We start from the raw sequence: 17,788 nt of genomic DNA on the forward strand, positions 1-17,788 counted from the left end.
CTTTCAAAATCATTAGTCTTTAATTCTTCCTTAGAATTTTAAGCAACAGTATTGCTGTAAACGTAAAGGCTATTCATCTTTTTTTTTCAATAGCTTGTGAGCAGTGTAAAAACCAAAAAACAAAAAACTACAGTTGCTTTTAAAACAAAATGTACTGCAACCAACATTTATATTTAGTCATGATTCTTCTCTTTTTATATTAAGAGTTTCATCTAAGTAAAATAATAAAAATAAGCATTTTGTAGGATGAAAAACTTGAGGAAACATTACCTATATTTAGTGAAAGTCTTAAAGAAAAAAATCCACGTTAAACTGCCACCATGGTAGGTTCTCAAAGGCTGCTATTCTTTGATGTAAAATGAAATACTACTTAGTGAATAAAACATAAAAAACTCCTGTCTACCCTTCAAAGAGACATATCCTTTGACCCAGTGCTCCAGACTAAAGCCTTGAAATTTTTGCACAAGAATGCTGCATGAGTAAAGTCCAGACAAAACAGACACTTGAGATGCTAGAAAGCTGAACCCCAATCGCAGACACTACTCCTTCCAATAATCTAGCAGAGATAGCACTGCCATACACCAAAAGAAAGTAATCTCACCAAAGGAAAACTGACCCCTTGGGGGCAGGGGGAAGTAAACAGTCAAAGCAAAAGTAAGCCTTTAACTTAGGGTTATCTTTTTGTGTAGGTCACCTCTTAATGATCAATTTTTAATTCAAGTTTGCAGACTTATATAATAAGTTGCATCTATAAACTTTTAGTATGTCAAGAAGAAAAAATAATATAAAGCAAATAAACAGTTGTACAGCCAACGTTATTTTCAAAGGCTTGCAAAAACCATTCAATCTTACAAACTTCTTAGAACAAGTTCAAGTAATGAATTTTTTTAAACTATTAAAAATTGACAAAAAAAATTGTATTAAATAACTTGTTGCTACTTACAGACATAGTAAAACAGTAATACAAAAATCTCTCCAGCTGAGCATGCTACCAGTATTATGTGCTAATTAATCAAATAGCGATTTATTTACTGCAAGCCTCAGCAAGTACCAAAGCTTAAGTGCTGTTTAATTGCTACTGGGAAGAAATTTTCAAGTAGCAAAATACAACCAATTGGCAACATTCAGAATACTGTCAAGATTTGTTTTACATGTACACCTGATTTTTAAATTTATTATTAGAGTGCTAAAAATATATAAAATATCAGGATTTTGCATTAATAGCATTGTGCTATAATTTCCCAAAAAAGTTTTGAAATAATAGCTGTCCTCCCCACGCTATATAGCCCCAAAAGATTTAAGTTTTACAGGTTGCTAGATTAAAAGTTTCCTTTTTCACATACATTTAAATTGAGAATGCACATCTAACTAACCATAATATCTTTGTAAAAGTTAAAACAGGTGGTGCTTAATAGTTTTTAAACAAAATAACTTAGTACATAAATGAAAACAATATAAAGTGTCAATACAACACTGAAGCGTAATGCCTGGCACATGTGAGTATTTATTGAATAAATAAAAAATGAAGGAAAGATAGCCAACATAATTTATATAAAAGCAATATACTAATATCTAAACTATTAAAGCTTATTTTATGTCATTTTTACTAATAAACTGAAACTATTCCTATATTTTCTGAGGATATTTTTCTATTTTCTTAGAAATATTTTAATTGTGCTAGTAAATCATTATATAAGGCAATTGTCACAAACAAGGAATCAGTGTATAAAAAATGGGCTAAAAATGATTAGAAAGCAAACTGAAGGCATACCTATGTAGGTCTAATTTATATTTTGGTTATTTTTTAGGGGAGTACCTACTCAAAATCTTTAAAGAGCATTGCAAATTTAACTTCTTCTTTGTATAGCTGAAGTGAATATAAAAAAGACAACAAGTTCATTGGACTTGGGTATTCATCAAATGTCCTGAAAGGAGACTGAGGTGGAAGGAGGCATAAAGAAAAAAAAGTTAACCCTCATAATAAAGCACAAAGGCAGAGACATTCTTCACCTAACCTCCATGGCACAGCTCCTCCTGCAACAAAAACCAAGGGCTACGCAAACAACCATTTATTAGATCTCCCTCTCCTTAGTATACGCAGGAAGTATCATGTTAGGAAATAATGGTATAGCCCACAAAAAGTTTTTTTGCTTCTAAACATAAGTTTACAGGATTATTTTCAGATGCTGTCATCTACTCTTTTAATATTTACATTCTTATTAGTTTCAAGAGTAAAAAAGGTTAGCAGTTTATACACAACAAACTAAAATTGACTAATTAGAAACATAGAAAGTACTCTGATACCAGATTCTTTATTAAGAATAATCCGAGATTTGCCACAATTTTATTATTTGAAGATTTGTACTCAACAATGTTAACACTGTATATAGTTCTAAAATAAGAGAATGGATTCTTGCACTAGAAAATGCTAGGCAGACTTCTCCTTTCTACATTTTATGCCTAAAAGAAAGACAGGATACATGTTGTTGATACAGAATTGATACCTAGAAAAAAAAAACATTTTTTCTTTGTACTTGTATTAGCACTGACCTCCACAAAGTACTATGAAAATTCTTGTAATTTATTATATACTGTATATAAAATTCTGCCTGTAAAATGTAATAGTAAAAAAAATTAGCTTTACTGGGTAAAATGTCCTTTGAGTGACTCTGGGAATATGTTAAAAACAATGATCATATACTAAAGATAGATGAAAAGAAACACGACTTGATAACAGCACACATGAGAAAGAATCTGAGGTTTTAGCTCTCCATGAAATCCACATAACAAGTATGACGACCTAAATTTAAAATTGCCTTACTAGAACTGCTATGATTAAAAGAAATGAAGGCAATAATCCCCACCACAACCTGCACCACATCTGTAGTATGAGAAATTCTGGCAAAAACATTTTAAAAGAGATTCAGTCAAACTGGATGGCAATCAAAATGATTAATTAACTGGAACTCATATGAAATAAATCAAAGCCCTGGCGATGTTTAACCCAGAAAAGAGAAGACTTAGGAGAATGATTCTAAAACTTTTTGATGTTACGTTCCTTTATATTGTTAAAAACTACTGGGACTCCAAGGTTTTGTTTATAAAAGATATAGGCATACCTCATTTTATGACTTTGTTTTATTGTGCTTCATAGATTAATGGTGCTTTGTTTTTGTTTTGTTTTTTTACAAATGTAAGGATTCTGGCAACCCTGTGTTGAGAAGTCTACTGGTGTGTACTCACTTCAAGTCTTTGTGTCACATTCTGTTAATTCTCCCAGTATTTCATTATATCTGTTATGGTGCTCTGTGATCAGTGATCTTTGATGTTATTACTGTAATTGTTTTGGGGTGCCACAAACTACATTCATATTAGATAGCAAAGTAAATAAAGGTTGTGTGTGTCCTCCACTGACAAGCCATTTTCTCCTATCTCACCCTTTCCTTAGGCCTCTATTCACTGAGACGACAACACTGACATTAGTCAAGTTAATAAGAGTTCAAAAGCTGAAAGGAAGAGCCTCATGTCTCTCGCTTTAAGTTAAAAATTTAGAAATGATTGTGCCAGATCAGGAAGGCATGTCAAAAACCTAGACAGACCAAAATCTAGGCCTCTTGCACCAAACAACCAAGTTGTGAATGCAAAGGAAAAAGTTCTTGAGGAAAATTACAAATGTTATTCCAGTGAACACATGAATGATAGGGCAGCTAAACAGAGCCTACTGCTAATGGGAGAAAGTTTCAGTGGTCTGGATAGAAGATCAAACCAGCCACAACATTCCCTTAATTCAAAGTCTAATCTAGAGCCAGGTCCTAAGTCTCTTCAATTCTATGAAGTCTGAGAGGGAAGGGAAAGCAGAGGTTGGCTCCTGAGATTTAAATAAAGAATCCGTCTACATAACAGAAAAGTACAAGGTGAAGCGGCAAGTGTTGATGGAGAAGCCACAGCAAGTGATCTTGAAGATCTAGATAAGATAACTGATGAAGGTGGCTATATTAAACAACAGATTTTCAATGTACAGCCTTGTATCAGAAGAAGATGCCAGCAAGGACTTCCATAGCTAGAGAAAAGACAATGCCTGGCTTCAAAGCTCCAAAGGACAGGCTGATTCTTACAGGCTAATGCAGTTCCAGTGCTCACTGACCATTCTGAAAACCCTAGTACCCTTAAGAATGATGCTAAATCTCTTCCGCCTCTCCTCTGTAAATGAATAATAAAGTCTGGATGGCAACACAGTTGTTTATAGCATGGTTTACTAAATATTTTATGCCCACTATTGATACCTACCATTCAGAAAAAAAGATTATTTTAAAAATATTACTGCTCATTGACCATGCACCTGGTCACCCAAAATGGAGCTGTACAAGGATGTAATTTTCATGCCTGATAACACAACATCCACTCTGCAGCCAGCGGACCAAGGAGTAATTCTGACTTTTGAGTCTTACTATTTAGGAAATACATTTCGTAAGGCTATAGCTGCCATAGAGAGTGATTCCCCTGGTGGTTCTAGACAAAGTAGCTTGACAACCTCCTAGAAAGGATTCACCATATAAGATGCCGCTAAGAAAATTTGGGACTCATAGGAGGCGATGAAGATAGCAACATTAACCTGCATTTGAAAGTTGAATCCAAAACCTTAAACTGGGAGAACCTTAGTCCCCTCTCTTTCCTCATCTTCCTTCAAGTCCCACTTATGGTCACCTTGTAATATTCAGAGAGCACTTGGATTATGGATCTGAATAGAGAAATGCTTATAGATAATCATTAGCCACATACCAGTAACTTTAAGATGGGATGGAGATGTAAAGTGCTTTTATAATACGACATAATTGTTAAAGGCAAGGGCTGACTTGTTTTATTTTGACATGTCATGTCCTGAAATAAATATTGATTCAATATGGTGGGAAAAAAAGGGAAGAAATTGAGTCTATCCCTCATGAATGACTTTGAAAGTCTAAGACTTCAGTGGAGGAAGTCACTGCAGATGTGGTGGGGAGAGCCTGAAGAAGTGACTAAATTGTTACAATCTCATGATTAAGCTGGAACAAATGAGAAGTTGCTTCTCATGCATGAGCTAAGTCATTTCTTGAGATAGAATCCACTCCTGATAAAGACTGTGAATGTTGTTGAAATGACAACAAAGGATTTAGATTATTCCATAAATTTAGTTGATAAAGCAGCAGCAGGGTTTAAGAGGCTTGACTCCAATTGTGAAAGAAGTTCTACTGTGAGTAAAATGATATCAAACAGTGTCACATGCTACAGAGAAATCTTTCATGAAAGGAAGAGTCAATCAGTGTGTCAAGAGTTCATTGTTGTCTTATTTTAAGAAATTACCCAGCCACGCCAACCTTTAGCAACCACCACCCCATCAGTCAGCAGCCATCAACATGAAGGCAAGACCTTCCACCAGTCAAACGATTACGACTTCCTAAAGGCTTAGATGATCGTTAGCATTTTTGAGCAATAAAGTATTTTAAAATTAAGGTATGTACATTATTTTTTAGACATAATGCTATTGCATACTTAGCAGACTTCAGTGTGGTAGAAACATAACTTTTATATGCACTGGGAAGCCAAAACAAAATTCCATCACTCACTTTATTGTGGTATTTGCTTAACTGTGGTGTTCTGGAACCAAACCAGCAATATCTTCAAAGTATGCCTGTATATCTATAGATATCTATCACATAATAAATTAAAATGAAGAAAAAAATAGAAACTTAATTTAAAATAAGCCAGTTATATAATAATATAAAGATTTTAATTTTAAAAACTCTATTTTCAAAAACTAAACAGTGAGAAGAGTGGCATTCATTTGCATTTTAGCATTCATTTGCATTTTGGCACCCATTTGAAAATCTAATATCTAGCTTAATGGAGGACAGCTGAATTCTAACATCTGTTCTTGCATTCAAACTGTTGTGGTGGATTGTTTTCATTGCAATATATGAAGAAAACTTGTTATCATACAGATATATAGTTAGAAAAAGGAGCAAAATTTTGATAGCCTCAATATTTTCATACTTGATTACCTTAAAACCCACTGTTCTGTTTTGTACTTTAAAGGAAACTTTTACCCATGTATGATTTTATATTGTGCAATGATCATACAGAAAATACTGGTTCACAGAGGTATACAGATATTCGAAATGTTAATAAAGTTCATTACACAGTATCAAAAATCACATCTGTTAATGCCATTACCAATCCCACTAGAATAGTCTTTTTTAAAAAATAAAATTTCAATTTTTAATTTTAGATTCAAGATGAACATGTGCATGTTTGTTACCTGGATATATTGCATGATGCTGAGATTTGCAGTAGATAAATCCCTTCAACCAAGTACTGAGCATAGTACCCAATGTTAGAATTTTTATAGAACTTAAATCTGCCATTGATGTGATTGACCTTGACGTCTTTCTAGTATTTAAAGACTGTTCTGGGAGGTAGAGAGGGGTGCAAGGGTTGAAAAACTTAACATTGCACTTGAAGTTTCTCATTGGCAACACTTCCTTGAAGTGACAGGTTCATTTTCAAGCAAATGTCTGCCATGTACCGAAGATAATAACCAATTGATTTCAGCTTGCAAATCATAGTGACTTTTCAGCCTGATCTACAGTCAGGTCTCCGTATCTGTGCGTTCTGTATCATGGGTTCAACCAACTAACTGCAAGTCAAAAAGACTTGAAGAAAAAGAAGTATGGTTGCATCTGTACTGAACATATACCTCCTTTTTTGTTGTCATTATTCCCTAAACAATACAGTATAACACTTTTATTGTATTAGGTATTGTAAGTAATCTAGAGGTGATTTAAAGTATGTGGGAGAATATGCATAGGTTATATGTAAATACTATGCCGTTTTATATAAGAGACATGATATAGTTTGCATATTTGTCCCCACCCAACTCTCATGTTGAAATGTAATCCTCAATGTTGAAAGTGGGGCCTGATGGGGAGTGTTTAGGTCATGGAGGCAAATCTCTCGTACATAGCTTAGTGCCGTCTTAGTGATGGTGAGTTCTTATGGGATCTGGTTATTTAAAAGTGTATGGCACCACCCCGTGCCTTGCATCTGCTTTTGCCATGTGATGTGCCTGCTTCTGCTTCACCTTCCACCAATGAATAAAAGCTCCCAGAGGCCTCCTCAGAAGTCAAGTAATGTCAGTACCATGCTTGCACAGCCTGCAGGACCATAAGCCAATTAAACCTCTTTTCTTTATAAATTACTCAGTCTCAGTTATTTCTTTATAGCAACATGAGACCATGGATTTTGGTACCTAAAGGGAGTCCTAGAACCAATCCCCCTTACGGTACTGAGAGACAACTATTACTTCAAGAAAGATATAACAAAGCTGGGGAAAATCTATATAAGGCAAGAAAATTCAACAGTATGCAACTGATTTTATGACATATAATTAAAAATACCAAACCAAACCAGTCTGTCTACCTCTTTGGTATGCTTCACAGCACTCTGTTTAGAACAATGTGTTACTGGCTGACTCACTCATTCTTCATACTAGAAAAAAGAGAACTTATAAGAGTTAATAGTAAACTTTCAAATTTGAAAACTTTATAGAAAAGAAGGTAACCTCCTGAGAGCTAAAATAGATGCTCATAGGAAAAATTAAAATAATCGTCCTCATTAATGAAGACATGGGATGTGATAATCATCCTCGTCTCACATACACGAAACTGTCTCGTTTCTTTTTCTTTCTTTCTTTTTTTTTTGAGATGGAGCACTTTTGTTGCCCATGCTAGAATGCAATGGTGTGAGCTCTGCTCACTGCAACCTCTGCCTCCCAGGTTCAAGCAATTCTCCTGCCTCAGCCTCCTGAGTAGCTGGAATTATGGGCACCCACCACCATGCCCAGATGCCCGGCTTATGTTTTGTAATTTTAGTAGAGATGGGGTATCATCATGTTGGTCAGGCTGGTCAAGAACTCCTGACCTCGTGATCTGCCCGTCTTGGCCTCCCAAAGTGCTGGGATTACAGGTGTGAGCCACCATGCCTGGCCCCTCATTTCTTTTATACTTGACTAAGCAAGTGGTGTTTGATTAACATTTGAAGAATAGATAGATGGTAACTGGATGAAGACCTCGGGGTTAGTAAAAAGCATCCAGGTAGAGTGAACAGGAACTCTAAACGCCCTGAAGCAGGAAAAAGAATAGCAAGTTCCAGGCTTGCATGGCTGGACCACAGAATATAAAAAACATAGTGGCACAAGATAAACCTAGAGAGGAAGGCAGGAGCTAAATCATGCAAGATGTCAAAGGCCATGTGAGGATTTTAATGTTTAAGGGAAATGGGAAGCACCCAAAGGACGCAAAGAGGGTGACAAAACCAGCATTTCAATGACAATTTTGGCCATCCTATGGAAAATTAATTGGATTAAGATTAAAGAATCTGGGGAGATTAATTAAGAGACTACTGTAGAAATCTAGGTGAAAGAGGATGTAACCTAGATCAAGATGATGACAATGTCAGTAGGTAGGCCTAAGAGATTAACTTTAAAATAAAACCAATCAGCATAAGATGTGAATTTTCCAAACTGTCTCTATTTACTTATACATTTATTTGTCTGTATCTTTAATGGTGCAAATAGAAATTTAAGTGTGACCTATTACTTAGATTTTGCTTACAGGCTCAAAGTTCAGTGATAAAATACTGTACAATGATACAGAAAGGGCAGCTAAGAAACATACCTATATACAGTATCTGATAATAATAAACCAGATATAAAATGAAAAGCACATATATACAATTACACATTTCTATCAGAAGTTTTGGAAACATTACAAAATGTATGCTATTGAAGTGTAAATATCAAGTTTCATATAAAGTAACAGATCACACTCAGAAAAATTCTGTAAGTGATAGCTGCCAAAATTGTTTGCTACTGATTAACAGAATATTATTACTCATTTGTTGCTAGTCTTGCTAGTTGTAATCTCTCATACATATGAAGAAATAAAATGTGTATGAGTTTTTATATGTACACACACACACACACATATATATATATACACACAGTGATAATATACACATATATGTATATATACAGTGATAATAAATGTTGCATGCTTCCAGGAAAACCTAATATACTTAGTTTTAGATAGTACTAGTAATTACCTCACAACTTAACAGGTGTGTAACTGAGAAAACAAAAAGCAAAACATTCATTACAAAAAGTAATGAATGTTTTGTCTACCAGCTAGTTATAAACACCACAAAAATGAAAGCCTTTCATAATTTTAATATTTGCATATGATTTTATATTTCTACATAATGCTTAATATAAATTATCTTTTTATGACAAATATTTCTTCTTAAAATTTAGGTATTTTAAGGCAATATACCTAAATTTGAATTTCTAGATTTCTAGATTCAAATTCAAATCACTTTCCTGAAAACTGATAACACCATACTGAGTATCTATAGTATAAAAATAACCCTGAAGGCAGAATCATAGCAGTGTGTAGTAGAAAATACTTACCAATTTTTCATCAACTGTTATGAGTTGCGTGTCTTGAGTTTGGTCCTGTGCCAATCTCCATGCGGAAGTGCTCAACAACCTGCAGTACAAGACTTCAAATTAAAAAAGGACCCAGGCAATGAGAAGAGAGACAGACAAATCTTACATAAACAAGCTACTTTAACAATATCTGTCTTATTAAAAGGAAAGGAAAGAAAGAGAAGAGGGCACAAAAGTCCTTTTTCTCTGCAATTAGTTCTGTCTGCTGAGTTTTTGGCAGACTCACTTGACAGTTCACCACAGGCTGTGCTTTATGTCAGTCTTCAGGCTCTCTGTCACAGAAAGGCCACCAGTGACAAGTACTGTACTGCTGTCTGTGAGTGTATAGTGGCTGATTTGTCACGACCAGGCAGAAACATGCAAAGTTATACCAACTGTTCTGGAACGCTGATTCTTAAATGGATGGCATCAGAAACGAAAAGAAAAAAATCTCAATCATAATAAAAAGTTTCTTCACTCTAATTTCACACCAAAAGTAGTTTACATAGGAATTATTTGTATAATTATTTTAACTAATATTATTAGTTTAGTCCTGTAGCCCATTTAAAAAATAGGAGAAAATTGGTTAAAATGAAAATATTAAGTTAGAAGTAAAATGGGCACAGAATCTAGTTCGTTTACATTAGCATTTTCCTACTCTCCAAAAAAAAAATTACTTAACGTTAATGGACGTTTCACGTACATATTGCTGTTTATACTACTGAATGTCATACCTATCCCTGACTGTGACATTTAGAGTTTTCTAAACTATTAGGGTATCTTATACAGGTTTTTCTTGCAAAAGTAAGTATATACAACTATGGCTCAAATTTCCACTCCAAATATATGGCATTTGGTCCTTTCTTTTTTTTTTAAATACAATACATTCACTATTATAATTTTAATGCAACATAACCAATAATTGACAGAAATAGTCGAACTTTTTATACTAAAAGTTCAAATTTTGATAATGTGTACACAGCCATATAGAAAACCTTCTTATTAATTATAATTTAAAGATAATATAACACAAGAGGCTTTACTGCTTTATGAATATATTTTAAAATACCTGTCAATTATTTCCCAAATTCAAGATATTATGTAATTCTTTATCACTGTAAATGTCCCACTCAGAAATACGCCTACACAAAATACACTCACATGGAAATAACTTTAGATGATTTACACAGAGTTAAAATATATGTCCTGGTTGTTATAATATTAAAGAAGTATAATTAAGCACCTCTTAGTATCTATGTTATCTTGGAAATCATTAAGGTCAATAACATGGCAATAAACAAAATTTAAATATATCCACATATACAAGAAAAACATTGGGTAATGACAAGAGAACTCATGAGAACTTGAAATATCAGAAATGTCATTACATTTTCTAAATACGGTAAGCAGATCCCTCTCATCCTCGTGGGATACTTTTCAAGGTGCCCAATGGATGCCTAAAACTGTAAATAGAACTGAACCCTATAAAACATACATACCTATGACAAAGTTTAACTTATACATTAGGCAGTAAGAAATTAACAATAATAATAAAATAGAACAATGAAGTAAAATAAAGGCTACTTGAACACAAGCACTGCAATACTGAGACAGTCAATCTGATCACCAAGATGGCTACTAAGTTTTGACTAACACAGACAGGTATCCTATACAACCTGGATACACTAGACAAAGGGATGATTTACATCCTGAATGAGTCAGAGCTGGATGGCATGAGATTTCATCAAACTACTCAGAATGGAACAAATATTAAATTCATGAATTGTCTGTTTCGGAATTTTCCACTGCATATTTGTGGACTATAGTTGACTGTGGGTAACTACAACCGTGAAAAGCTACACTATATTTTCTCAAATGAAGAGACTTGTTAGATGAAAACAGTGCAAATTATTAGGTAGATAAAAACTCCATAACCATTTGTGCAATTTTTGGCTACACAAGGAATTTAACTTAATTATGTCTTCATTGTTTAAGAAAATCTTAGTACATATTAGTTGTAACCCAAAGTAAAGTTCTTAATTTATAGAACCATACATAATTTACTTTAAGGATAGATTTTAATAATTTTAGGTTAACCTCCAACTAATTACAACAATAAAGTTACATAACATATTTTTTAAACGTGAAATATTATAAACAAATGCATTGACAAAAATTTATCTCCTATTGTTATCAAGCTGTATGTAAAAGACAATATAATAAAAAGGATAAAAATGTTAAATAAAACAGTCCTACCATAAAGTTAAAAAATCACAATGAAAATTTTTGGTAAAAAATTTTTTAAGATAGGTTCGAGTACAAAGAGATCATAAATAGGGATTTTAATTTTTATTTAAAACAATGTATTTATATGATTTATTTAACAAAAATCTGCCTAAATTAAAAAGTAATGTGTGCTTGTGTAAGTTATATCATGTGATAAGTAACTACCCTCTAAGCAAAGAACTAAAGGACTCAAATATCAGATATGGAGAAAAGTTTTTCTCCAATTCTGGATGGTTAAGGCAGCAACAAAGGTCCAGAGTCCATTACGAACACAGCATTTAATAAGTTATACCTACTGAGCTGGGCACAGTGGCTCCCACCTATAATCTCAGCACTTTGGGAGGCTGAGGTGGGCAGATCACCTGAGGTCAGGAGTTCAAGACCAGTCTGGCCAACAGGGCAAAACCCCACCTCTACTAAAAATACAAAAATGAGTCAGGCATGGTGGTGCGTGCCTGTAGTACCTCAGGAGGCTGAGGTAGGAGAATCTCTTGAATCTGGGAGGCGGAGGTTGCAGTGAGCCAAGATCACACCACTGCACTCCAGCCTGGGTGACAAAGCAGGACTCTGTCTCAAAAATAAATAAATAGATAAAATAAATTATACCTACAAGATATAATATATAGTAAATTTTAGACTACACATGAATTATATAGTAAATACCTGTTTGTTGATTACCCTATAAGGAATGTCACATCAGTGAATGGTAAAGAAAATATTAGAGTACAAAACCCTTGTTAAGAAAAAAAGATAGAAGGCCTACAAAGCAAAAAGGAAAAAAAATGACAGAAGCTATTACATAAAACCAAAAACATCAAAACCAAACATACTGTAAGTGAAGTGTAACACAGACAAGAAGAAAATAATACAAAATAGAACAGTAAGGGATCAACATCTCAAAGAGGTAAAAGTGCTTCTACAAATAAGTAGGGGGTCATTTCTAAATTTTAAAAGATGAGCTCAAACAGCAACAAAACAACCCAATTAAAAATGGGGAAAAGACCTGAACATTTACTTATCCAAAAAAGATATACAAATGGCTAATAAGTACATGAAACAATGCTCAACAGAACTAATTAGAGAAATGCAACCAAAACACAATGAGATAGCATTTTACACCCATTAGGTTATAAAAAAAATATATATATGTATTAACAGAAATGTACAGAAATTGGAACCCTTATGGGAGTGTAAAATGGTGCCACCACTATGGAAAACAGTATGGCAGTTTCTCAAAAAATTAAACAGAATTATCCTATGATCCAATAATTCCATTACTGAGTATATACCTAAAAGAACTAAAAGTAGAGATGTGAATAAATATTTATACACCCATGTTTATAGCAGCATTATTCAGAATAGCCAAAAGCAAAAACAGCCAAAATATTAATAATCTATTTTACCGGGCAATGTACCAAATAGTAGGAAGTGTTCATGTAGAAACAATGACTAATATGTAATCATTAGAAAATAAATGGCAATTTCACTTTCTCTGCTATTTAATACTTGTTTTTGAGAAACTTAAAAACATTGTTCGCCTCACGGATTTGCCTTTATTTTTGTCCATCTATTTGTTTTGTTAATTGGCCGGTTCACATTTCCAGGTGTACAGAGTATCATTCTTAATTTTCAGCACAAAGGATAAACTCTGAGGGTTGTGATTATTATTATCAATTACCATTACTGGTCAAGGTAATTATAAGTGTAAAAGCCATTTATTCTACTTTTCTGTATACTATTCCTGAAAGAAAAATTGATATTCTAGAAATGAAAATCAATAAACCTTATTTCTATTCATGGTTTTTATCAATAAACCTTATTTCTAACTCTGGTTCTAACTCTGGTTAAGTAAAACAATCTGGTGAGACAGTTTTACTTAACATTTTTCTTTTTTACTGTGTTGTCTTTTACATACAGCTTGATAACAATATGAGATAAATTTCTGTTTATAATAGTTCATGTTTACAAAAGATGTTAAGTAAACATATTTTGCTGTATATTAGCAAATCTCAACTCCTCTGCCGTTAGGTTTTATTCTTTGAAAAAATGAGAAACTTACTGCTCTAAAGTTTCTTCTAGTGACGACAGTCTATTTGATTCTACTAAGTAGAATTGAAGGTAGTTCTACTTTGTTTTAATAATCTCCTGTGGAAATGCAATGCAATCATCACCCAACTCACACAATAATCTGTTTTTCTTTAAAAAAATCTTTCAAAACCATATATACACACCACATTTTCTTTCTTTCTTCTTCATCCACTGATGAACATTTGGGTTATTTTGCTAAAAACATTCATGTGCAGGTTTCTGTGTGGACATTAAGTTTGCCACTCGTTTGGGTAAATAACCAGGAGCACAACCACTGGTTATGTTAAGACTATATTTTAGCTTCACAGGAGACTGCCAGACTGTCTTCCAAAGTGCTGTACCATTCTGCATTGTCACCAACAATAAATGAGACTTGTTATTCTCTTCATCCTTGCCAGCATTTGGTGTGGTATTTTGGATCGCAGCCATTCTAACAGGTGTGTAGTACTATTTCATTGTTGTTTTAATTTGTAATTCCTGAATGACATATGATGTTGAACACATCTTCATATGCTTATTTGTCATCTGTATATCTTCTTTGGTGAGGTGTCTGCTTAGATCTTTTGCCCACTTTTTAATTGGGTTGCTTGTTTTCTTACTGTTGAATTTTAAAAATTATTTGATACTGAAGATATAGTTCTTTATTACATATGTGTTTTGCAAATATATCCTCCTAGTCTGTGGCTTGTCTTTGCATTCTCTTAAGGGTGTCTTTCACAGAGCAGAAGCTTTTAATCTTAATGAAATTTAATTGATTCATTTTTCATTCATGGGTGATGCTTACAGTGTATTCCTATCCATGTATCCATTAGGATCTTCTTTGATATCCTTCATCAGTTTTCTAATTCTCTCCACACAGATCTTATAAATTTTAATACTTCAAAATATACTTTCAAAAAGTCTTAGTGAAAATATTTTTTAAAATTTTCACTGAAAAACAGTATCTGAATAACACTACTCACCCAACTTACTAACACTATGCCCCTTTTGAAACAAATTAACCTATCAACTAAGAATAAAGTTAGTAAAATTCCTGTATTCCTTGTAGCGGTTTGAAACTGTGACTCCAAATTTCTTTGACACTCTTCCCTCCCACTAACAGCTGAAGTCTATATCCCTTTCTCCTAAAATCTGAGCTCTGTGATTGCTTGATCAATATAAGAAAGTCAAACTGAAGTTACGGTTGTTTCCAGCGTCAGACCTTAAGAAACTAGTATTTTTCACTTCCTGTCTCTTAGAATATTGTTTCTTAGGATGTTTCACTTTTGGAACCCAGCCACCAAGTTGTAAAAAAGATTAAGCTGTCCCACAGAGAGATCCATGTGAAAAGGAACTGATAGCCAATACCATTTTACCAACCAATACCATTTTACCTTACCATGTGGGTAAGGTATACTGAACATCAAACTTCCAACGGAAGTTAAGCTCTCCCAGCAGACACCACATGGAGCAGACAAACCTCCCTGCCAAAACCCGCCCAAATTGTACACTTGCAAGCAAAACAGAGAAGACTATTGTTGTTTTAAGCAACGATTAGAATGGTTTGTGTCCAGCTATAGATTAAAAACTAGCCCTATAAATAACTGAATATGGTTTTATGAACATTAAAATTGCATCAGTAATTTCAAAGGACCAGAAATAATGTGTTGGACTTTTAGACAAAGTAAAAGTCCTAATCCTATAAAAACCATTATGGAGTCATTTAATCCTTGCCTTTTGATTAGAACTAATTATGTTTGTTGTCAATTTATTACAAATTAAATTAACCCAGATTCACATTAAATCATAAATTTCCATGAAATAAATTAGTATTTATTTCCATGCTAAGCCATAGGAAATACTGCTGAAAATTCTAATTGAAATGATAAAATTATATATACATATTCTCCATGCCACAATAATTTCCTCACACAGGAAATGTGTTGATATTAAACCTTTGAAAACTTTTAAGTTAACAAACTTGAAGCTTTTCAATCTCTTGAATCAATAAGGAAAATTTAAAACTGTCTTCAGCATACTGTATTCATTAGGCAGAAAAAAGAAAGAACCAATTGTTAATGGGAAAATTAAAGATAAAAGGTCAAGGGACCATTTTATTATTTTATTTACTTTTTGACACAGAGTAGGGCTTTATCACCCAGGCTGGAGGGCAGTCTCATACTTATGGTTCACTGCAACCACGACCTCCTCGGCTCAAGCAATCCTCCCACCTCAGCCTCCTGAGTAACTAGAACTACAGGCACACACCATCCCACTCGGCTAGTTTTGTTTTTTGTTTTTTTTTCCTGTAGAGATATGGTTTCACCATGTTGCCTAGGCTGGTCTTAAATTCTTGGGCGCAAATGATCCTCTCACCTCGGCCTCCCAAAGTGCAGGGATTACAGATGTGAGACACCAAGCCCAGCCTAAGGGACCATTTTAACATTCTGGAAAGAAAGACTGAGTAAAAGAAAAAGAAAAAAAAAAAAACCTCACAAATGCTTTGTTTAAATTAGAGAAAACAACAGTGAAGATAATTTAAAATCTCTTTAGAACACCATAAATTCTTTTATTCCCAGATTTATTGCAATAATTTCTAATCTTCATCTACAGTACTGGATATTACCAAAATGTTCAGCTGATCAAATCAGTAAAAAGTAAGCATCTCCCGCTCATAGAGGAGGAAAAAGTAAGGATCCTTTTTCCCATTCTTCTGAACCAGGTAGAACTGTGGTAGTAACTAACAGCAGTTGTGTCTCTGGACACAGCTCAAGCCAAAAACTGAAACTAATCCTCTGAGAGTCATCCAACAGATTAAAAAGATTTGTGCAAGAGGGTTAAGGGTAATTATGCTCACATAACAGACTCTGAAATGGAATTGAGGAGTACTAAGTAGGAGAATGGGGGCAAGATACTGGAGGATGGTAACAAAGAAACTGAAGGGTGTGATGAAAAATGTAAAAGAGAAAAAAAGTGTACCTACATTTATAGCAACAGGTTATCCAAATAAATAAACATGAGGTAAAATAAGACATGAGGTAAAAATAAGGAGAATAAGAAATAAAGATGTCATGGTGATGACAGTAATTATATTACAAGACACAAAGAATATATGAAATGTCAACATTTAACAAGTTCAAATCATTGAGCTACCTTGGCTACAAAAGAGTAAGTGTACTGGTTTGGAATGCCTTAATGGAAGAAACTCTGTTGCTGTCCTTTGACATGTCTTATTAATAACAAGAAGCAAATTTACCACAAAGATGTCAATTATTAACTTATAAATTAAATACAATAGTAATAAAAAAATCCAAATAGAATTTTTATAAAACTAGGTGATTCTCATGAGGAAGAAAAATTTTATAAAAAATAACCAAGGAAATTTGAAAAGCAATAATAAAGATTTCCTTACCAGATAACAGACTACTGTAATTAAAATATCATGGTATATGCACAGGCACAGACATACACATCAAACAAACAGTACAGATCAGAGTATAAAAACAGACTATGTAGATCTGTAGATATTACACAAAAGTACAATTTTAAATCAGTGGCGAAAGAGGGGACTATTCAATAAATTATATTGAGACAACTGGCCAGCCTTTCATCGAAGAACAACGTCTGAATCCCTTTCTAAAAGAATTACATCATATACTAGAGAATTTCAGATGGATTTAAAAATCTACACACACATACACACACACAAACACACACACACGCATATATACAAATGCAATGTGTGTATATGTATGTGTTAAAAAAAATACTGGGATAATATATAAAACAGGTTTGTTTTAATAACTTTTGAGTGGATAAAGTCTTCCAAATTAAGGCAAAATACGAAAATTATGAATGAAAAATAATCTCTGAACAACAAAAGGCATACAAACTAAATTCATATAAAGGAAAAAT

The 17,788-nt window shown here is 33.5% G+C and overlaps 1 protein-coding gene across 3 annotated transcripts in view; it reads right to left on the reverse strand.

Annotated features, from left to right (window-relative positions):
• The window catches only part of NDUFS4 (NADH:ubiquinone oxidoreductase subunit S4), a 115,658-nt gene that overhangs the window by 61,493 nt on the left and 36,377 nt on the right, over positions 1-17,788 (reverse strand). For all 3 annotated transcript variants that reach the window (XM_032281010.1, XM_032280999.1, XM_032280989.1), the window contains exon 2: positions 9,503-9,581. In XM_032281010.1, coding sequence (XP_032136901.1) covers positions 9,503-9,581 — 79 coding nt within the window. The remainder of the gene's footprint in view (positions 1-9,502; positions 9,582-17,788) is intronic.

This window comes from Sapajus apella, unplaced genomic scaffold, assembly GCF_009761245.1.
Source record: "Sapajus apella isolate SASKATOON/1434 unplaced genomic scaffold, GSC_monkey_1.0 scaffold1, whole genome shotgun sequence".
Taxonomy (NCBI): Eukaryota; Metazoa; Chordata; class Mammalia; order Primates; family Cebidae; genus Sapajus; species Sapajus apella.